The sequence below is a fragment of the Sphaerodactylus townsendi genome, linkage group LG10 (genome assembly GCF_021028975.2).
Source record: "Sphaerodactylus townsendi isolate TG3544 linkage group LG10, MPM_Stown_v2.3, whole genome shotgun sequence".
Taxonomy (NCBI): Eukaryota; Metazoa; Chordata; class Lepidosauria; order Squamata; family Sphaerodactylidae; genus Sphaerodactylus; species Sphaerodactylus townsendi.
Genome location: NC_059434.1, coordinates 77926673 through 77950443, shown reverse-complemented (window position 1 = coordinate 77950443; position 23771 = coordinate 77926673). Strand labels below are relative to the sequence as shown.

At 45.8% G+C, this 23771-nt stretch overlaps 1 protein-coding gene across 5 annotated transcripts in view; it reads right to left on the bottom strand.

The window, feature by feature from the left end:
- LIN54 (lin-54 DREAM MuvB core complex component) overlaps window positions 1-23735 on the bottom strand; it is a 47449-nt gene extending 23714 nt beyond the window's left edge. For 3 of the 5 annotated variants that reach the window (XM_048509195.1, XM_048509199.1, XM_048509198.1), the window contains exons 1-5: window positions 23488-23735; window positions 11945-12024; window positions 7656-7720; window positions 5940-6667; window positions 2421-2541 (exon numbers count right to left, since the gene is read on the bottom strand). In XM_048509195.1, the coding sequence (XP_048365152.1) occupies window positions 2421-2541; window positions 5940-6632 (814 nt within the window). In that variant the 5' untranslated portion in view covers window positions 6633-6667; window positions 7656-7720; window positions 11945-12024; window positions 23488-23735. Of the gene's footprint in view, window positions 1-2420; window positions 2542-5939; window positions 6668-7655; window positions 7721-11944; window positions 12025-19757; window positions 20079-23487 lie in introns of those variants that run through there. The other 2 variants (XM_048509196.1, XM_048509197.1) reach the window with 2 other exon arrangements.
- Window positions 23736-23771: the final 36 nt, after the last annotated feature.

Below are 23771 nucleotides of genomic sequence, written 5' to 3'. Positions count from 1 at the left end.
GACACCACAAAAATGAGGGGGGGGGGGCGGTAGTGTTGCCGCGGTACCCCTGGGACATGCACACGGCACCCCAGGGTACCAGGGAACCCTGGTAGAGAATGGCTGGTTTAAACCGTTACAGTAAGCCAAAGGCAATCTCAGCTGAACCATCAGATAAACAAATACATAGTAGCTTAAACTTGCAATGTTTTGGTAATTAGAGAAAGAGAAAAAGGTTTTAGCACATGCAATAGGCTGAATTAAAAGTCTCTTTTAGAAAAGAAGAATTAGCTAATAATTGTATTTGCGTCAGTTTGTTGACTGCCAGAGCTAAGCTATGTTCCAAAAGATGATAATAAAATCTTAAGAATAATTTTTGTTCTGAAGAACTTGTGTGAAACTGGGGTAAAAATATGAGAAAGTGTTTCACATAGTAATAAAAGAACCAAAGACACAAAATTTTTAAAGGCAATTGAACCACAGAACAAACATATAACTGCAAATCTTAACATAATTTCACTTGAGTTCTCTTGTAACTAAAAGGAAGTGGTATATCTCTATGCCATAGGTGTCAAACTCGTGGCCCTCCAGATGTTATGGACTACAGTTCCCATCATCTCCTGCCAGCATCATGCTGGCAGGGGTCATGGGAACTGTAGTCCATAACATCTGGAGGGCTGCGAGTTTGACACCTGTGCTCTATGCTAAACTCAGCCCATAATCTGAACATCTGAGAGACAGTCACTATAGCTTTGAACATATCATAATTCACAATCACCTTACTGTTGAAATTCTGATATTTGACACACATTTAATCTGCCCTGAAAAAATAGTTGAGATGTAGGGTAGAAAAATTAACATCTCAGTTTGCTGCTGGGCTCATTTTAAGGGGTTGGTTATGACTTATAAAGCCCTAATGGCCTGGGACCAGACTTCATGTCGGGGCGCCTCCAGCCATATAGACCCGCCCAGGTGACAACTCCTTCCCCCCTGCGGTTAGGGGGTTAGGGGCGATGTGGTCGGCTTTCTCTGTGATAGTCCCCACTTTGTGCAATGACCTCCAATTAGAGGTTTGACAGGCACCAGTACTATACACCAGTAGTGTCCAACTCTGGTGCTTCAGATGTTCATGGACTTCCATTCCCATCAGCCCTTGCTGGCATGCCAATTGGCCATGCAGCAGGGGCTGATGGGAATTGGAGTCCATGAACATCTGAAGCACCAGAGTTGGATACCTCTGCACCTGTTGGTGCCTGGTTAAGACTGACATTTTCACCCAGGCATTTGACTGACTGATGCCTTTTACTCTCAGACCACTGGGCTTGTTCGGAACTTGCCCTCCACCTGCACCTTGGGGTGGGGGTGGGGGGGGGAGGTTAGGGAGGGGGTGGTTAATTGTGTTTAGGTAAGTTTGTAGGGATTTTAGGTGTGGTTTTGGAATTTTTGTCTGGTTATGATGCTGTTTTATTTTAACATTTTATTACTGTTATGCTGAATGCATTTTTAGATTGCTGTAACCCGCTCTGGGATGTACTCGAAGGGCAGGATAGAAATCGACTAAATAAAGTTTGTAACTAGGATCCAAAAATTAATCTGTAGTCCCCAGCCCTTTTGAGCCTGGAGGCACCTTTGGAATTCTGTAACAGCACTGTGAGAGCGGGAACAAAATGGCTGCCTCAGGAGGTGCAGCCAGTCCCAACGGCTGCCACAGCTTGCCTTCAGTTTCATATTGAACATCTTTGTGCTGTGGTGGCAGCTGCTGCCAAAGCAACCTTTTTAAAAATCTGGACGGCCAATCAAACCTCCAGTCCCCCATCAGAAGCCTTGCTGGTCAAAAGCCCTGGGCCCTACCAACTTTCTAAAAAGACATGATGGGCACCAGGAAAGGTGCTGGTGGGTGCTGTGGCTACCGCCAGCACCGCACTGAGGACCTGTGATATATAGCATGGTAAGCTCTTCTGTGAGTCTGGGGGAGCTGTCAATTGTCCCTCTTACAGCAGAAATCTTTGTACTCCGTCAAATGTCACTCTGGAGAATTTCCTGACCTTCCAAAACCAGCTTTTGGGAGGAATCAAAAGGCAATCATGGCGAAGAGGCACCCGAAAAGATCCTACCAGCCAGCTGTTCTTTGGCTTCAGGTTCATCCAGAGGCAAAAGGGGAAAAATGGCGCCCAGGGCAAAATCTGCTCTGGGCGCCCCACCCCCCACTTACTTGGCTGGGCCACTACCAGGCACCCCTCGGTCCCACCCCACCAATGGCGGCCCAGTCAGGCTGCTCCTTCGGCTGGCGGAGGCTCCACATGACCAGCTGGTGCGTGCCCGGGGACATATGACTCCACGTGTCCCCGTGAGCGCTCCGCCTCTGGGTTCATCTCTACAACTCAGTTCACATTTCACCCCCTTAGAAACAGCACTGTGCAAGAAGCACAAATATGTATAACCTGCAATGATTGGTGACACTTGAGTTGTCTGCCCTGTTACAGCTTTGCTGTTGATTGGTTTTGTGAAGATCAGCTTGGTGATCACTGGTGCGGAGGTGGGTGTTCTGGTTTTCTTTGCGATCTGAAAGAAGAATTCAGAAAAAAATCACTTCATTTAGAGGAGAAATTATTCTCGCCTGTCAATGCCACGAAGCTGCTTCCAACAGCTCCCCTCTTTTGATCCTCCTTCCGGTCAGTGAACGCCGGTGTCTGTAGCCAAGGAGTGGCTGGCCCCTCTGAAGCCAAGATGCTTAAGTACAAGCAGTTGAAGAACTGCAACACAGCAAGGGAAAGAATACCCCAGAGGTCTCTGAGGTGTCCCTCTGTTTACCACTGGGAGAAACATCAGCCAGTAGGAAGGGATGCCCATAACTACTGTTGGTCCGGCCAGAACCACTTCTGAGAAAAACTGTTCAGTGAACGTAGCATTTCATAGGCTCCAGAGAGAGGGCCGTGTCCGTCTTGTTACGGCAAACACACACACACACAAATTGTACCATGCGAAAGAGATTTATTGTGGCATAACATTTCAGGGACTGGAGAACTTTATCTATTTATTTGTGTGTGTTTTTAAGTTGACACTCACCCAAAGGGTCTCGTGATGGTAGCTGGAGATTACCCAGACATCGTTGAGTTCAAATGGAGAACTTAAGGCAAGCTTCACTGTATATTTTAGACTGTTCCTTTAATTTTGTATTCCAGCATCTTCTTCACATGCAATACGGTTCACCACACCGTTTGCCAGTCTTGTAGTCCTGTTCTATTTGTACTACATGGTGTTTTGAGGCACTGCTTTCTAATTTTCCTGGTTTTATCTCTTACGTTAAATTGTATTTGTTTCTAGTTGCCATCCGCCTCAAGTCTCAACAAAAAAAGGCAGCATGGGCATCCCTTCCTACTGGATGATACAAATGAAAGAAATGATTAAATTAGCACAGTGTGAGTAAAAGAGGAGTCTTTGCCCCAAGGACCCTGCAGGCTAAATTAAGACTGTGTTTTGAGTGGGGAAGACGGAAATAACAAGGAAGAAATGTGAAAACAAAGTGGTTGATTTAATCTAAACAAGCTAAAGATCACAGAACTCAATGTTACATTCAGTGCTACAATGTCATTAAGCTGTTCTATATCTTTAGAAGCTCGGTTACAATTAACTAGCAGGGGTCAGCAGATTACAGCAGTATTTGCTGAACAAGGGTAGAGCATTGCTGGGAGGCCCAGTCGGTGGGAGCAGTCACTCACACAGCATAAACTCTGGAGATGCATTCTAATACCTTGACCTTTAAAAGAGCTGTATGTTACCTTTTGTTGGATTGGCAGGTGTATATCCTGTTCCCACTAACTTCTATATTAATCTATTATCTTAGTTTCTTGGAATAAGGCATATAGTAGTGATGGCGAACCTAGGGCACGGGTGCCAGAGGTGGCACTCGGAGCCCTCTCTGTGGGCACACACACACAGAGTTCGTCATTTGGGGGGCGGAAAATCACACACACACCCCACACACACATCTAGGCTGGCCTGGCCCACTGAGCACGACGGGCCTGGTGCCTGTGCTCCGGGTGGCTACTGCCCGAGGGGGGGCGCGCAGAGGAGGCAGAGATGCTAGAGAGGCACAGAGCAGTGCGCGCAGGACTTGCTGGAGGCTAGAGCAGGCTGGCCCCTGCTTGAGCTGGTGGGGCGGAGGAAGAGGGAGCCAACCGTTTTTTTTCTAAACTAAAACCTTAGCATCCAGGTTAAATTGCTGGGCTGGCACTTTGAGATAAATAAGTGGGTTTTGGGTTGCAATTTGGGCACTCGGTCTCAAAAACGTTCGCCATCACTGGTATATAGTTTAGAGAGCAAGTCTAGTTGATCAGGTGGTTCATACAGTAATTTTTATGTTTCATACCAGCCTTACATATACCATACCATTCTATTCAGCAATTTTTTAAACTGAAAGCTGACCAAACTAGTTCCAATCTTTAAATTTTCCTGATCGCAAAATAAGTGTACCTCAAAACATTAGTACTTTAACTAGGTGGCCCCTATTGCATCTATGGGGCCTTCCGTTCCCCTCTCTGGGATTTTTAAAAAAATTGTTGGACGCTGTTTATTATCTATGTACGCTGCATTTACTTGGTTTTAGTTATTTTAACGTTATGGAACTATATTTATTTTTTTATTTTTGCAATTTTGATTATGCTCTTCCTGAATGTTGTGTTTTCCTCTATGTTGTACACCGCCCAGAGCCCTTCGGGGGTGGGCTGTATATAAAACAAACAAACAAACAAACAAACAAACACTAAGTCAGGGTCAAAAACAGAAGCGTGGGGGGGAATGGCGCCCGGGGCAACACCTGCTCCAGTTGCCCCACCCCCACCCCTCACCCCACTTATCTTAGCTGGCAGGACCCGGCCATGGGCTACTTGTTCAACTGGCGCAGCCTCCACTGACTGAAGGAGCAGCCTGGTGGGGCGGGGCTGAGGGGTGCCCAGTGGTGACCCAGCTAGGTTGCTCCTTCGACTGGTGGAGGCTCTGCCGGCTGAAGGAGCAGCTTGGCGGGGCCGAGGGGAAGGTTGGGGGGGGGGGGCAATTCTGCGCCCCACCCATATGACCGGCTGGCGTGTGCCCAGGGACGTGTGACCCCCACATGTCCTTGTGAGAACTCTGCCTTTGGTCTAAAATCACCCAATTCATTAACTATTTTAAAATTCCTTATTTTGGTTGGAAGTCCACTGAAGGGCTTTTTCTTCCAAGGTCCTAAAGGGGTCCCCCTCCCTGATAAATTAGACTTCACAAACGACCCAATTAAACAAGAATACAAACAATGGAACAGCCCCAGCTACTTCCCCATTATCTTAAGGATCTCTACCCCTAATCTATCATGCAAAACAGTTAGCCATCGAGGAACACTTCTCTTTGGTATTCTTACCATTGATACAAGAGAAGAGAACTCTGCTCTACAACGCATACACACACACAAAAATGGGTGATATATTCCACTTAACCACCTTTTTTTTTTTGGCAGTCAAGTCACAGCTAACTTGACCCCACAGAGTTTTCAAGCCAAAAGACCGTTGGAGGTGATTTGCCATTGCCTGCCTCCGGGTCCCAACCCTAATAGTCCTTGGAGTTTTTCCATCCAAATTCCAGCCAGGGTCAACCGTATCGCCTGGAAGTCTCCCATCCAAATTCTAGCCACTGTCAGGGTTGAGAATTCGGGGCTGGCCAAAGGTCACCAGCAAGTTCCCATGGCGGAGTGGGGATTTGAACGTGGGTTTCCCAGATCCTAGCGTGACACCACAACCACTACATAATGCTGGCTCTGACCACCCTTAGAATTCTCGTTTCGTTTGTTTCCCTGATTACTGCCCCAACTACTTTGCAGCAGTTTCCTTCTCCCAGCCCTGTTCCAAGGCACACTGTCCAAAACCAAAGAAGAACCTTCGACAGAAGGGCAAATTGTCTCACAGGTCCCCATCAGCACAACTCCTCCTTACCTGCACGGCTTTTAACTGCTGGGTCTGCAGCACTGAGGACTGGGTGGCAGGGCTGACCAGCTGGCTTGCCGTAGTCAAGGACGAAACGCTAATCACAGGCTTCACCTCCGGCCTTCCTCCGATCGTCACCACTTTGAACTGCTGCGTGGGAACTTTGGAGTCGCTCGCTTGTGCTTGGGACGGGGCTTTCTGAGACGGGGGCAGCTGGCTGTGGGGCAGGGCCAAGACAATGGGTTGCCCGGGCTTCCCCAGAGCTGTGACAATGAGCTTCTGACCTTCCTGTTTTATTGTCTGGTTGCCAATTTTCAGGTCAGTCGCCTTGTTTAGAATTATCTGGTTCGCTGAGATGGTGACGGGAGTTGGAGCGCCGAGCTTTTGGAGGCCGCTCTGGAAGGAAGAGGGCGGAGCAGCACCAGGGTCGATTTTTGCAATGGCAGTATTGCCCACGACTTGGCTCATGCAGTTGCTGGACACGGTCACAGTCTCTGCGGTGATGGAGGACGAGGCCGCTGTAGAGTCTCTCACTGAGCTTATATTGGCCACTTCTTCGAGCTCCGTTTCCATGGGAATGGAGTCGCCCATGGGAGATGACACAATAACAGCCTCGATGTTCTCATCGTCCTCCAGCGTCATCCCCGTGTCCATTATCTCCTCCGGGAGCAAGCTGTTCACCTCTGCTGACACCACCTCCATGCTGGAAACGTCGATGGAGAACCAAAGACAAGGCGCTGCAAGGATATTTTAAAGGAGGTTTAGTTTCTCAAGCCCACGGCGACAGGCAAGTGGAAGGGCCGTGCCTCACTGAAGGCGGCCACATCACCGTGGAGGTATGGGTTGGGGCGAAAATATGGCACAGCAAAAACGGACCCTTCACTACTAGGCTCATCAAGATTGGCTAGGACAGTGATGGCGAACCTTTTTGAGACCGAGTGCCCAAATTGCAACCCACACCCCACTTATTTATCACAAAGTGCCAACCCGGCAATTTAACCTGAATGCTGAGGTTTTAGTTTAGAAAAAAACGGTTGGCTCCCTCTTCCTCCACCCCACCCGCTCGAGCAGGGGCCAGCCTGCTGTAGCCTCCAGCAAGTCCCGCGCACACTGCTCTGTGCCTCTCTAGCATCTATGCTTCCTTTGCGCCCCCCTCTCGGGCAGCCAGGCCTGCTAGCTGAGTCCTTCCTGCTCACCACAGTATGCGAATGTCGTGCTCAGTGGCCCAGGCCAGCCTAGGTGTGTGTGTGGGGTGGGTGATTTTCCGCCCCCCCCCCCAAATTGATGGACTCTGTGTGCGCGTGCCCACAGAGAAGGCTCCGAGTGCCACCTCTGGCACCCGTGCCATAGGTTCGCCATCACTGGGCTAGGACCACAGAACTTTACCTCAGCTTAAGATTGTTTCAACAAGTGACCCAAAAACAAACCCCTGACTAAGGCAGTTTCCACATTGGCCAAAAACAGAGGTGTGAAACCGGTTGGAAAAAAGTGCAAAAATGATTTAAAATGGCGTAAAAGCGTTTACACCGTTTTCACGCCGCTGTTTTTGGCCCATGCGGAATCCGCCTAGGTTACGGAGAGCAGATTTTTGCAAAGCACCTCAGTCATGAGGGAGCTTCTTGAAGGACATCTGGTGGTGGCATCTCTCACAGGCTAGAGACACTTGCCTGGCATAAGGCTCCACAAAGATACTGAAATATAAGAACAATGAGGTAATATAGTTACCTGAATTTGTTTTAAACCCTGTTTTACATCAGACCACCTCCTGCAGCAATATAACACAGCACCATCTGTTGGGAGCAAAGATGAAGAATTAATTTCAGAAGAATTTCCGTTAATCCACACCCCTGCCACCTCTACGCTTATCAAAACATGGTTTCTATCAAGGGTAGAAAAATGAAAATTACTCCCAAAATAAGAATTTGCAGAATGACATGTATCAACAATTATTTTCAAGGACAGAGAGGGGCTCCAAGCAAAGAATGAACCGCTCATTCGGCGATGGGTAAGAACTGCACCAGCTGTGGCAAAAACACTATGTGGAGAGCACATTTCAGTGACCCTCCAGGCTGTTTAACATCTTCAGTGAGACATCTGCGCATCAAGTCAGGATTAGGAAGGGGTTTTTTTTGAAGCAAGTGATTTCATTTCTCTTTCTTAAAAATGCTGCAAGGACAAATGTAAATAGCCCACCTAAACAGAAGGGGGGGGGGGAGCTTTCATGCACTTCAATGGATTTGCTGGAGGTGATAACTATATTAGAATCATAGAGTCATAGAGTTGGAAGAGACCCCAAGGGCCATCAAGTCCAGCCCCCTAAGAACATAAGAACAAGCCAGCTGGATCAGACCAGAGTCCATCTAGTCCAGCTCTCTGCTACTCGCAGTGGCCCACCAGGTGGCCCACCCTACCATGCAGGAACACACAATCAAAGCACTCCTGACAGATGGCACCAAGCTTTTGGAGGCCAAAATCTCCCAAAAAGGAGACTCCACCACACTCTGAGGTAGTGCATTCCACTGTCAAACAGCCCTTTCCATCAGGAAGTTTTTCCTGATGTTTAGGTGGAATCTCTTTCCCTTCACCTTGAACCCATGACTCCTAGTCATAGTTTCTAGAGCAGCAAAAAACCAGCTTGCTCCCTCACCAACATGACATCTCTTCAAATATCTAAATATGGCTATCATGTCACCTCTTAACCGACTCTTCACCAAACTAAACATCCCCAGCTCCCTAAATCTCTCTTCGTAGGGAGTGGATTCCAGACCCTTTACCACTTTGGTTGCCCTTCTCTGGACCCGTTCCAGCTTGTCAATATCCTTCTTGAACTGCGGTGCCCAGAGGTTGGCTTTTCATAACAGTGTCTTGAAACTCAGTTAATTTCTGCTAACGGAATGGGGGACATTTTATCAATCCCCGCCACTACAGCCATCCAATTCTCCCTAGATGATGCTTCTTGGGAGTCACCTGTACCCCAGGTGACATCACTTCATTCAATGGCAGGGGAAGTGAGTGTAGGAAGCCCTGCTACCCAAACAGAAATGCCTTCGGTTTGCAAAGATTCAAAGTGGGAACCAAGCCGGAGAGTTATTAAAATGTTTAAGAGGCACCAATTTTGTCTGAATCCAAATCAGAGACATATTTAATTTCTACCCTTGAGAATGCTGCATCGTGGAATGTTTAGGATGACTCGTACTAACGTCAACCCACCACCTGGCATTTCATGAACAAGCCTCTGGTTCTTTCCACTTAAGGATTCCTCATAGTCAGCAGCCAAACTGTGATAGCCAGCAAGCTCAGAGGACTCAAGAGCAGAGAGGACGCCTCACCCGGAGATGGAAGAGGCTTGGACAGATTAATGGAGGAGAAGTCGATCTATGGCTACCAATCTCGATCCTCCTTGATCTCAGATTGCAAATCCCTTAGCAGACCAGGTGCTCAGGAGCAGCAGCAGCAGGCCATTGCTTTCACCTCCTGCATGTGAGCTCCCAAAGGCACCTGGTGGGCCACTGCGAGTAGCAGAGTGCTGGACTAGATGGACTCTGGTCTGATCCAGCAGGCTAGTTCTTATGTTCTTATGAAGAGAAAAACCCCTTCGAGGAAAAGAACTGCAGATGCAACTTTACAACAAGAGGGTTTTAACAGTTTAATAAGCCTGTATGCAGACCACGGCCTGCCTACGGCAGAGGCTGTGTGGAAGAAGGCAAGCTCAAACAAATCGTGCAGAGACACAACGGGCAGGCACCCTGGCTTTTGATTGTCTGATCCGTTCATTGTGGGAATGACTGGCTTAGAAGCTATGTAGCAGGACTAGGCCACGATACACAACTTCGTGCGGCGTGAACCTTTCCATGCAATTTAGTGCCACTAAATATGAATTCACGGTGGAATTCACTGCCTCGGAGAGTGGTGGAGTCTCCTTCTTTGGAGGTTTTTAAACAGAGGCTGGATGAGCATATGACGGCAGTGCTTTGATTGTGTGTTCCTGCATTGTAGGCGTTTGACTTGATGGCCCTTGGGGTCTCTTCCAACTCTATGATTCTATGAGAGGGACCTGAGGCCCCTCCCTCCCCCCTCCCCCCTGCTTTATTCCATCAGCAGTTCTCTTTCACACAGATCCTCTTCTCAGGCTGCAGGCGGCACTCGCGCCAGGTGCCAGCCACAGCAGTGCTTAGCTCCTCAAAACCGGGAGTTATAAATACCTGAGGAGGCCACGGTCGTGCCATTTACCAAGGTCCCCATGCATAATTAAAGGATTACCACTTTAGAAGGTATTATAATGCATTAATGAAATACTGCAGGCTTTGTTCATCGATTGCAAAGCCGTTTCGAGTCTCAATTCTGTATCGTTTCATGACTAACGGCCAGCGCGGACCAGAATAAGTGGAGTTTATTCATCCACGAAGCAGAAAAGACGGTGGGGGGGGGGGGGGGATGAATTTTTCCAGCTGAAATGAACAATCACCCCACACAGGACCGGGAGACAAAGATAGTAAAATGCTTTTTATGACATAATTTTGAGTTTTAACATGACAACTTGGGATATTTTGCAAATAAAAAAGCCTCTTGATTTCAGAGTCATGACCTCCTCTGCGCAGGCCGGGGGCTGTGACTCCAAGTACTCAGGAGAAGAGACTGGGGAGGATCAGAGAGGCAGGGAGCAGTCAACGTTGCAGAGGTGCCTGCTGACAATGTTCCAGTAAAGCAAGATCCGCCTTGCCAAAGCCTACAGTCCCTAGAGGAGGAGGAGACGTAGTTTGGATTTATATCCCCCCTTTCTAAGGAGACTCAAAGGGGCTTACAATTTCCTCCTCCCCCCCCCCGCCACAACAAACACCCTGTGAGGTAGGTGGGGCTGAGAGAGCACCAAAGAACTGTGACTAGCCCAAAGTCACCCAGCTGGCATGTGTTGGAGTGCACAAGCTAAACTGATTCACCAGATAAGCCTTCACAGCTCAATTGGCAGAGCGGGTAATCAAACCTGGGTTCTCCAGATTGGAGTGCACCTGCTCTTAACCACTACACCATGCTGGCTCTCTAACCCTAAGCTTCTGCTGGGCAGGATGTGAAATTGGGCTGCAGAAGGCCAGGGTCGAGGTGGCCCCAAGGAGGAGAAGTGCTTGACCGGCTGCAGGCAACCTCATCCCGGAGCCAGGCAGTGAGGACGATAAGGCAAAACGCAGGCGCTCAACACCTGCCTACAGGGCAGCTGAATCTGATTACTTCCCAGCCCATTTAGGCCGAGGCTTGGGAAGGCTGCCTTGCTGGATCAACTGGTCTGTGGGCCGGCTCCAGCTCCTTGCATCCAACATCAACTGACACTCCCAAGCCCCTCTCCCTACACCCGAGAGCACTTCTCCAGAGGAGACCTGACTGGGCCTGCCTGCAGAGTGCAGGACACAAGGCGTGCTTGTTTTTAACACCACAGATTCAGGGACTGATGTGATCAAGGCAAAACCATTTCAGACAAGACTCAACACTTGTTGGGAGTCTGAGGTTAAGCGCTCCCAAGGTTTATGAGCTGCTTATTTGAAAACAGGTGCCGCCACCACTCGAGCACACATTTACAGCCTTGTACCTGGCAGAAAACAACAATGGGCGAACTGGTGAAGTTTATGCACCTGTATTTATTTGACTAACTAGGCCAGTGGTGGCGAACCTTTGGCACTCCAGATGTTATGGACTACAATTCCCGTCAGCCCCTGCCAGCACGGCCAATTGGCAGGGGCTGATGGGAATTGTAGTCCATAACATCTGGAGTGCCAAAGGTTCGCCACCATGGAACTAGGCTTTCTAGTCCAACCATTCCCTTCCTCCAGTATAAGACATTCAAATAGCACAGCAGTCAGCGTCACCAACTGGCAGATGCTTTCAAACACCCAAGGCCAAGAAAGGGCCATTCACTGATCAACAGACTTTTAAACAAAAAACAAAACTGTGCAGCATGGTCAAGTAAGTAGTTAAGAAACGTGTTGTGCAAGGTAAGGACTTAAAATTGTTTCTTGCAAACTTACCGATGCATCCAAAGATAAGCACCAGCTCTCTTAGGGAAAGGCAATCTCTTCAATTTCCAAACTGGTATGCCACAATTTTCCTGCCAGCCAAAAATAATAATAACAATAATAATAAAATCACATCCTCTATTAAACAGGCGAGAAGGTAAACTCCTTCTTAAACTCCTTTAAGGGAAGAAGGCAAACTCCTACCTTTAACTTGTGAGTTGGATTGTTTTACGGGAAGCCAAAACATTTTGGCTACATTTCTATTTGGACGCAGGGTTAAACTAAGGAAGAAGAAGATTGCCCAAAGAGGAAAAATTAAACTCAACCAGGGGTATCTTTAGGAAATTTCTGCTTAACCTGATAGTTCCCATACAGAAATAATGAAAGATGCCCAGTGTGACCCAATAAATATCTTCCTCCAGCAGACCCAAGGTTACTTCCATCAAGAGAAGTTTCAAAATCAGTATGCAGAACAGCATTCAACTACAGTCCCAAGAGAAGATGCCAGCCACAGATGCAGGCGAAACGTCAGGAGAAAATGCTACTGGAACACGGCCCTACAACCAGGAAAACCCACAACACCCTAATCCTGTGTTCCTTTAAAAGTCAGTTTATTTTTCTTCCAGCTGAGCGGAGGCTGGCAAAAGGCTGGGGAGAAGTCAGGGAGAAGGCCAGAGAGGGCACCCTACTTCCCTGGCATTTTCCCTGTCCCTCAGTCTCTCACCAGCTTCAGTTCCACTAGGAAGCTAGAAGGAATGTAAGCTGAATTTTAAAGGAACAGCAGTCAAGCAGCACATGCTTCCTTGATCTCTATTTCCCTTGGCCCCGCTGTACTTCTCCTTCCTCTCCCACGGGGCTTTCTCATTCGCCAGCTTCCTCCCGGAGTCCTTGCTTGTAATTTACAGTCCCTGCTCCCTCCCACATGTCTATTGTTTAATCTCATCTGCTGGGAAAAGGGGATTCCGCTCTCTTCTCCTGGAAAAGAAAAAGGCTGCCCCTGGCTTTATGGGAGCAGAAACTTGGTGTGTGCTTTGAAATTAGGGGAAACTTGTTTGAAGGCTCCCCTACAGACTAGTGTGGAACTCTTCTCCACTTTGTACCATTTGCCATCTACATAACTTTCCCTCTTGAGGTTAAAAAGTGTTAAAGTTAGTTTGACGCTGATATCATCCGCTTCTTTCTACTGAGCTGTGTTTCTTCGCTTCGGGAATGAATGGGGAGGCAAAGCTCTTCACAAAAGCTCCCTCCTCGTCTCACAGCCAGAGCAGCCTTCGTTCAAAAGAAATAATCTGCAGCTATGAAGGCTGGAAACTTTTCAACAAACGTAATATGATGTTTTGGTAAAGCGTGTCACAGCTGAAGGAAGTTTAAACAATTTCAATAGTGCGCAGATTTAAATTCATATATGCTGTACGTTTCTGACACATTAGAAGTACGGTGGCATTTAAAAGACTAAAAGATTTATTCTAGCATAAACTTTGGTAAATTGGAGAGATGTAGCTGAACGAAGGCAGTTCTGACTCCTGAAAGCTTAAGCTGGAAGGAATTTTAATAATGCCTAAGGTGCCATTGAGCAGACTAACACCTCTATCTCTCTGTTCTGACATACCGTATATACTCATGTATAAGTCGAATTTTTCAGCACATTTTTAATGCTGAAAAAGCTCCCCTCGACTTATATGCGGGTCATTAAAAATTTTTGTGTGTTTTTACTTTGCCGGCCAGCAGGGGGCGCAGTTTTTATGCTAGCGACACCAAATTTTCAGGGAACCCTCAGAAGACACTCCTGTTGATACCAGCCGTTTGGTAAAGTTTGGTTCAGGGGGTCCAAAGTTATGGACCTCCAAAGGAGGTGCTCCCATTCCCCATTGTTTTCAATGGAAGCTATTAGTAGATGAGGCTATCCTTTTGAGGGTCCATAACTTTGGTCCCTCTGAACCAAACTTCACAAAACCTGGCTGGTCTCATCAGGAGAGTCTCTTTATGATACCATACAGGTTTGGTGAAATTTGGGCCAGGGGATCCAAAGTTATTGATCCCCAAAAGGGTGCCCCATCCCCCATTGTTTACAATGGAAGCTAATAGTAGATTTTCCATTTCTGATAATATCCCTCTTAAAATCTAAGTTGAGTTACATTTGGACACATACCAGATGATGAATGAGGAATCCAGTTTTGGAAAAGGATTTACCCAACTCTCTTGTGTTTGTAGCTTGGTTGCTGATTGAGCCTAAGATTTTTGTACTTTCTTTTAAGTTATTGTTGATACCCATATTGTTCTTGCTTGACCCTCTTTTCCACTTACAGAGCCAGTTTACTGTTTTTCTTTGAAATAAATATTCAAAAACATTTAACCTACTGATGCCTCAATTGATGTAATTTTATTGGTATCTATTTTTATTTTTGAAATTTACCAGCAGCTGCTGCATTTCCCACCCTCGACTTATACGCGAGTCAATAAGTTTTCCCAGCTTTTTGTGGTAAAATTAGGTGCCTCGACTTATATGCGGGTCGACTTATACACGAGTATATACGGGTATGAATGTATAAAGTAATGTGAGGCATTGAAAACAGAATTCTGACATTTCAAAGGCAACATTTCAAAATTAGATACCATGAAAGCAGTATTGCCCATTGACATACTTTCTCTGTCGTGGCCTTCATTTTATGCAATAGCCTTGCCAAGGAGATCAGGAAGGGCTTCCACTCTCCTGACTTTCTGCAAACTATGCAAAACTGAATTATCCAAGAGGCCTTTTCTACACAGGTAATTGGGATGTACTGTAGATAATGGTTAGAAAGCCACGAGTAAAGGTTTGAGGACTGCAGCCTGTTCTACTACTGAGTATAGCTCATTCTGTCTGTGGTGTAAGTAGGATTCTACTAAAGAAACACTACTCATGCTTTGCTTCAGTTCTGCTTTCAGATCTCTACAACACAAATCCTATTGTATCATTTATTTGATGGGCCATTCTGTCAATTGTATTGGCTTACTTACCAGCGATAAAGGCCGTCTACATAATGTAAATAAATTAATAAAAATGAATGTTCACCAACAAACCACTGGCTGCCCTTGTACAGTTAACATCAACTACGCAACCAGGTGAAAGAGCTAAAAGTAGCTACAGAAGAGTATACGTTAATCTCTCGACATAATCCTTGAAATTATTAAAATTCCCTTGTACCAGTAAGAGCTGCTGCTGTTTGATTTCAACAGGCACAAGGCTCTGCCAAAAGACAACAGCTGGTGCACCCTTAGTGCTTATAAAAGCCCATTTTAATTCAGCATGAAAGTCCTACACAAAAGCACTATTTATAGCTGACGAGACATAGGGAAACATACTGGCGCACTGAACATGGTACCAAAGCAACCCTTATTGATGTATAGGCCTGAGTTTTAACATGCTTGCTCACATTCGTGATGAGATTTATCCTTGGAGGGGACCACAGTAGTGTCACTGCCCCTCATAAACAGAAACATAACATTTCTGGAAATGTTGAGGCCATGTGTAAAAGATTGGGATTTGGGGAAAACTGAAATGTAGGAAATCCTTTCCCGACAAACCTGAACTTGTGATTTAACAACATAAAATGCATCATCAAAAACTATACTGTTTGGTATGTTTGTGGAATCTAAAAGCATAAATCTTTGTCTCCTATAAGAAAACTGCAAGCGTACCCACACTGCAGACTGCTGCCTGCTCTGCTGCCACATCTCATAATATTCACCATTTGAGGGGGTAGAAAATAATAATAAAAGACTGAGATAGAAAACAAATTCTGCAGCAAACAAAAGAAAGCATACTGTTTGGACAGACACACTCTCATACAGTTACAATAGGTAATGCTGCCAGTAAATATGTATATTAAAATAAACTTTATAACATTTATTGTCGAAGGCTTTCATGGCCGGATTTAACTGGCTGTTGTGGGTTTTCCAAGCTGTGTGGCTGTGGTCTGGTAGATCTTGTTCCTAATGTTTCATCTGCATCTGTGGCTGGCATCTTCAGAGGTGTATCACAGAGAGAAGTCTGTTATAAAAGAAGTCTGGACACAGTGTACAACAAACTTTTGTCTATGATACACCTCTGAAGATGCCAGCCACAGAGGCAGGCGAAACATTAGGAACAAGATCTACCAGACCATGGCCACACAGCCCAGAAAACTCACAACCAGTTTATAACATTTAAATAATGTATTATCAGTAAACACATAAGACTGAAATGATGTATTACCTTTAAACACATTATTGAATAGTAATTATTTTCCAAAATCATTTACATTTTTAAAATCTTGAAAATGTATATGCATATCATACACATGAGAATTATCAAATGCTGTATATTATCTTACATAAGATTTTCATTCTATAAGTTTTGAGCAAAACCTTGTCTTGCATTTCACTTATTCCAAAGGGGGGAATCATAGGAGAGTTTCACTGTATCTCCCCCTCCACACACACAAACCTCTCAGTTTTCCCACTGGAAAAACTGAAACAAGTCTTTAGGCTTTTTCATTCTATACATTTTGAGTATGAAAAACCTTCCTTTAAGGAGAATTTCACTCATTCTTAAAGAGAACATGTTTTATGGATATTGGGTCTTTTTCAGAGCTCCCCAAAGTTTCTCAAAAAAATTCTCATAAAAACATATTTTCTCTGAATTTTTTCAGGCCTTCACATCTTTACCACACACCTATAATTAGGACCTATGTGGTGGGCTATTGTGTTTCCTTGTCTCTAACCAGTACACCAATAGAGATGGAGAAGTATAAACTGAAAAGTTTGCAACATTATACACACAGCAATGATTTAACTACTAAGAAAAGATTGAAGATCTTGGAATTTTGGGGGCCAGTTGACCCCTAAATAATTAAAAATTTGTTCTTTGTTCTAGTTATATGTGGCATAGTATCCAGTAATAACTCTGGCCCAGTACAAAAGTAATATCTCCTGATCTCTTAACCATAGCTGAAAGATCTAAAAAGGGTTTGGTAGACATCTTTCTCATTCTTCTCTCTCACAAGTACTCTTTCCCATTAACTACATCTAGCCTTAAATAAGCACTGCAAGTCAGCTTCAAACTTAATGTCAGAAAATATCACTGCACAAAACCTTTAATTCAAAACCCCATAGAATCATTAATTATTAATTTATTTATTTATTAATTTATTTATTTAAATGTATACCCAACCCTATACAGAAGTCTCAGGGCAGCTTACAAAATTAAAAGCAACAATGAAAGCATCACTGTATAAAACAATGCTAAAAACTGTTGAACTACCCACCCGGATACCCTCCCGCACCCAAGACCAGCAGCCTCCAGAGGGGGAAACGAGGAGGTCAAAGGCCAATGGCTTGGGTGAATAGGAAGGTCTTTGCCAGACACCGAGACCCATGAAAGGGTTGGCACCTGGCAAGTTTCCACAGGGAGGCTGTCCCATAGTCTGGAGCCAACCACGGAGAAAGTCCTCCTGCATAATGCCTCCCCACTGCACCTTGGCAGGGGAAGGGACCATTAGGAGAACCCTCCCCGCTGGCTCAACCTCAGTGCTAGAGTAGGTTCATATAAACACAGGCGATCCTTCAGACAGGTGGGATTTAAGCCATTTAGGGCTTTAAACATCAACGTCAAGACCTTCAATTGGCCCCAGTAGCGAATAAGAAGACAGTAAGATCTTTCAAGACCGGCATTATACGTGCTCAGCCAGATTGACCCGTCAGTGGTCTGGTTGCTGCATTTTGCACCAGCTCCAGCCTCCGGAACCATCTTCAAGGAAAGCCCAATACAGAGTGCATTGCAGTAGCAAAGGCAGGTGGTTACCAGATAGAGAAGCACTGTGGCCAGCTCCCCTCCATCCAAGTACAGGCAAAGTCGTCAAACTGCTCCGGAGACTAGGAAAAGGAGTGATGGGTTCAACATGCAAGAAAAAGATTTCACCTAAACATTAGGAAGAACTTCCGGACTGTCAGAACTGTTCGACAGTAGAATACACTGTGCTGAAGTGTGGTGGAGTCTCTGTCTGAGGAGTTTTTAAACAGAGGCTGCATGGCCATTGTCAGGACAGCTTTGATTGTGTCTTCCTGCGTGGCAGGGGGTTGGACTGGATGGCCCTGGTGGCATCTTCCAAACTCTATGATTCCAAGACAGGGGAAGGCAAAAGAAAGTAAAGAAAAATGAAGTGTGGGGGGAATAATGGGGAAGGAAGGAAGGAAGGAAGGAAGGAAGGAAGGAAGGAAGGAAGGAAGGAAGGAAGGAAGGAAGGAAGGAAGGAAGGAAGGAAGGAAGGAAGGAAGGAAGGAAGGAAGGGAAGGAAGGAGGAAGGAAGGAAGGAAGGAAGGAAGGAAGGAAGGAAGGAAGGAAGGAAGGAAGGAAGGAAGGGAGGGAGGGAGGGAGGGGAGGGAGGGAGGGAGGGAGGGAGGGAGGGGAGGGAGGGAGGGAGGGAAGGAGGGAGGGAGGGAGGGAGGGAGGGAGGGGAGGGAGGAAGGAAGGAAGGAAGGAAGGAAGGAAGGAAGGAAGGAAGGAAGGAAGGAAGGAAGGAAGGAAGGAAGGAAGGAAGGAAGGAAGGAGTAAGTGGAAGGCTGAGAAGCAAGCTACCAAACAGGAAGAGGCGCGGATGCAAGGCTGTGATAGGAGGGAAAATGGAGGTAGGTTGGGGAATAGAATCACAGAATCAAGTCCAACCCCCTGCAATGATCAGCCGTGGGGAAAAGGAGAAATTACTCTTGTGAGCCCTTGAAAGTGCGTCACTTGCACTCAACTAATAATTTCCTGATATAAAACTTCCCCACACTAAAATATACCTAGACATTTTAATTCACATCCAAGTCTCTCGAGATATGAGAAATCGTTTTAACAAATATTTGGCACATTTACTATATAGGCTATATAAAAGAATCAGATTGCATGCTGTCATATTTCACATTATTTGTTCAAAACATCTATATAACACCTTTCTTGATTATTCACAAGGCAATGTGTGGGTAAAATATGCTTAGGTTCACAGAAGTGGAAAGAGTAGTAAACGCTGTTTCAAAATGGCGCTAAAATGGCGCTAAAATGAAATAGAGGATGCTGGATTGATAAGCGCGTTTCAGGGCCTCGACTGAGCAAATATGTTTAAAATAGTGTAATCGGTGTAACTTCTTTAAAGTATTATCTGCTCATTAGAGTTAAAAATGCCAGCTGTCCTTTGCAGTAACTGATTTACACACCAGCATTTCACAAAAATATACATTGTTTTGTAACTTGAAGAAATAATTTGTTGGGGTTTTTTTAAAAAAAAAAAAACACCTCTTATTCACACAATTGCATACTTTACTCTCCTGCACTTTCTCTGCTGCAAAGGTTAACTTTCCAAGGGTTAAATGCAACAGATTACAATTCATGTTTTAGCTGTAACACGTTCAGTTCTTAGAGCGATGGTGATAAAATTCACAGACCACACCAACAGTAAACCTACTATTAAAAATATAACAGAGCTAATACTGAAATAACCCGTGTGACCAAGGTCACTAGTGTCTTTGGAGCAGTTCAACACACTAGGATTCGTCACTGTGATCTCTCCTCTCCCATTTATAAGTAAGCAACATTAAGTTTACTGCCTAGCATTCTTGAACTCTCTGTGAGTTCAGCGCGAACACTAGTTTATACCATTCAAACCCTAGTCAGGAATCCTGGCAACGTTTCGGCATTACACCTTGGGAACTAAATTAGGCCTTGACAGCTTGAAATGCACCTTTCTTTCCCAACAACTCAAGTGTTACTGTCAGATCCCAAAGCACTTGCCTTCCCCTCGAGCAGGATACAATCATTATTGACACACACCCTGATCTCCTGCAGCCGGGGCCCTGGTGCGTCTCTCTCACCCTCTCTCTGGGGCGCAGTCATCCAGTGCTGCTAAGTTCCAGCCTTGGAAGGAAAGGGGGGGGCTTCCCCCCTCGAAGTGTTTTGAATAGCTGGGAGGCGGTTGAGTCAAGACCAGGAGGAAGCGAGGAAGAGGGAGGCTTCTGGCAGCAGCAGGCAAGGCAAGGGGGAGCCTCTTCGGGCTGTTGAGCTGCTGTCTCTGGTATGTCAGGGGCCGGGATAGGATTTCGAAAGATCCGCCATTTTCACTTCGTCATCACCATCACATCCCAGCTCAGCAACAACATCAGCCTCCTCCCTGATCTCCTGCTTCGGCCCCTCCCACTGGAGGAAAGCCACCCCCCACCTTCCAAGGGGGAGGAGGGAGGGGCTATGCGCTACAGCTGACAGGAGAGGATAAAAAAGCATGAAGTTTGCCAGGTTGATGACCGAGCAGTCAAACACTGCACACGAATGTGCACAGCCTGCCTCTTCCCCTGGGAAAGGAGAAAGGAGGGTCCGGAGCCAGAGGGTTCATGCTCAACGTGGAGCGTGCTGATCTGCTCCAGCGAGACTAATCCTGCGGCACCTGAAAGGGTAACTAGTTTACAGCAGAATCTCATTCTGCAGGCAGACAAGGTAGCTGGTATATACCTATACAGGAAATGCCTATGCTGAGACTATACCATATCAAAACGGAACTGGAAGGGAGAGGCAACATTGCTAACCAACCCTGCCTTCGAAGCAAGCGGCAAGTTTGAAATGAACACAGAACCACACAGGATCCATCCGTGAAAACACTATGGCATAGAACCGTGGTGGCGAACCTTTGGCACTCCAGATGTTATGGACTACAATTCCCATCAGCCCCCGCCAATTGGCCATGTTGGCAGGGGCTGATGGGAATTGTAGTCCATAACATCTGGTGTGCCAAAGGTTCGCCACCACTGGCATAGAATGCTGATGGGGAAGGGGATCTGCTGCTAGACAAAATCATGTACATTTGCTCTCCTTTTTTAAATGAAGGCTTGCTAAGCAGAATGACTCCCTGCTGAAGCCCACTGACCTCATTCGACTTAAGAAGGGCATAATTCTTTTCAGGACTGCACTGAGAGGACTGTAAAATCCCAAATCTTCTTGCGTTGAAAGCTGCCTCACTTCAACTGCCATAAATATGACTGGATTCAAATTCTCGGATCCCCACCCCGGCAAGCTCTGTTTGATAAAAGATGTAACCCCATTTTGCATTCGGATGAAAGACACCGTTCTGTAGAATGAATGCACAAAACTTTACATAGGTGTTTGATGTTGCACAGTAGGTGGAGAGTCTTTATATGACTGTCGCCATTCATACTACTCTTACAGAAGCATTTCCCCACAATACAAAGTAAATTCACCATGAGCTTTCCCAAGGTGTCCCCACAAGGAAAGTGAAAACATTGGAAGCATTTCTCCCTGTATCAACCGTGTCAAAATCAGACATGGTGTTGCATTCTTTATATACAACACAGCTTCCAGCCATATAATTGCTCTGTTGAACCCCTCCATGCACAGAAATTCTACCAAAGAAGGATGCCTCCAGGAAGATCTATACAATCAAAACATCAGCAAATAGATCACAGAGATCCTGCATCAAGCTGCAGGAGTGTTATCAAGTTTCATCATTTCAGTATATGTTCTTCACTGGTGCTAATTCAACCATGGCAGACTCAGTGAGAACACGGATTTGTAGACCCACAGAATTCTGCGGGCATTTCATTCCAACAGATCCTCACTGATGAATGAATTCAGTTCTATCCTTTCTAAAACATTCCTTCCAGTTTTCCCATAATCAACCTAGAAAGCACTTCCTAGGGACATTAGGCAGCCAATGAAAGTGAAAGGATTCTGTACATACTATAAGACACAAAGTGCTCACAAAATTACTCTTCTAATGAGGAAATGAGCACAATCTGAAGATACTCATAGTCTCACTGATTTCAGAATAATCTGCGTCACTACAAAATCAGGATTCTCAAAGACCTTGTTCCAGTAACAATTTTTTTAAAAAAATACTTGCTTCAGCTTTTATGTATTCTGATCACAGGAAAAATACCACAGTAATCTATGCCTCTAAAATATTCTACACAGCACAAAACTAAAGAACAATGTAAACAAAATAAATGCCATTCATTAACCTGGGAGATAACCAAATTAAGTAGCAAGTAACATGACTAATTTCAGCACTGTCAAGCTACGTTGTCAATCTGACAAGAAAGCAAATACAAATCGGGTCACACCCAGCAATAACAATTAATTCACTAATATCACCACTGAACTTCCTTGTCTGAAAAAGATTATTAAAAATGAAAAACAAAACCTTCATGTACAATAGCCATAAGGAACCCAATCGACTAAGCTCAATCACTGCCTGCTTTTTGTTAGGAGCTATTAAGAATGAATGACAATTTATCTTATAAGAATTGTCCTATTTCCCTTTCATATAAAAATAAACAGCAACAAAACACAGAAAAATGATAACAGGAAAAATGAATGTCACCACCTGGGAATTATAAACATTTAACAGTATTGCACAAATACTTAATTCCTGTGTATTTTCCCCTTGGAGAACCTTTCTTTGAAGTAACACAGGACTTGGAATTACCAGTTATTAAATACACACTCAAACTTATTGCAACAAAGGACAGCAGAATGTGCATATGTGTAATTTGTACTTTCACACAATATAAACCATCACCACCAACATTAAAGTCTTTCTGCTCATCTTTCCCCCCTTTACCCTTTGCTCCCTCTCCCTCCCTGTTGCCCAACTCTATGTCAAGCAGGCAGAACAACATACCCCCAAAAGTATTGCTGAAGGCTTTCACGGCTGGAATCAATTGACTGCTGGGGGTTGTCCAGGCTGAATGGTTGTGGTCTGGTAGCTTTTGCTTCTAACTTTTCACCCGTGTCTACAGCCGGCATCTTCAGAGGCACGTCACAGTAAGAAGCATCTCTCTCCATAGAATGTGACATGTCTCTGAAAATGCAGCCATAGATGCAAGCAAAACGTTAGGAGCAAAAACAACCAGACCATGACCACACAGTCCAGAAAACAGCCACAACAGCCAGTACCCCCAAACTGTTTATGTCGTATGGAGGAAAGACATCCCCACCCATGTACAAACACACAAATCCTTCTAACCTGAATGTTTGTTTTCCAAACCTGCTTATCTCAGGCTCAACAACTTGCAGAGAACCAAAACAATAACAAAAACACAAGCGTTTCATAATTTAAAGTAAAACTTCAGTAATGCAAAAGACCTAACCGTAGGATGGTTGGAAACCCATTGTTTTCACTTACGAGAGGTTCTTTTTAACAATCTGGATGTATTTTATAGGTAGATATAGATTGCTGTGTCTAACTTTATTGTGTTGATATCACATGTTGGAAGGAGCCCTGAGTTAGCAAGGGGAAAGACGGCCTACAAGAATAAAATAAAAATAATAGGATGCGATATAGGATGGGGGAAGAAGAAGGCGGAAACCGAAACCAGCCTCGCCTACCAGGTAAGCAGCCTTGTCCTGTCAATGTAGGAGGAAGAGGAGATCTGCGTCTTGGGATCCTCCACTACCCCCAATTTCTTGCCCCCCCCCAAACCACCCTCTTCCATCCCCCCCCCACCGCCACGAACAGTTCACACCTGCCCACCTGTCCGGCGCTCTCGCTCACCTGTGGACGGCCTCGCGGTCCCAACCGCCAGTCGGTCGGAGCAGCCGCCGCCTCCGTCTCGCCCGCACGCGGGAGGCGGCGGCAGCAACCCCCGCCGCCGCTGCCGCCGTTCAAAATCACGCGCCCAGCGCCATTCCCCCGCCACCGCCGCCGCATCCCATAATACCCAGCAGCGCCGCCCTGGCAACCGGCGCCGCGTCAGCCCGCGAGAAGCGCTCCTTCCCCCGGCTCCATTCTCCCGCCTTCTCTCCTCAAAAGAGGCCTCCGACTTCCGGTCCCCCCTC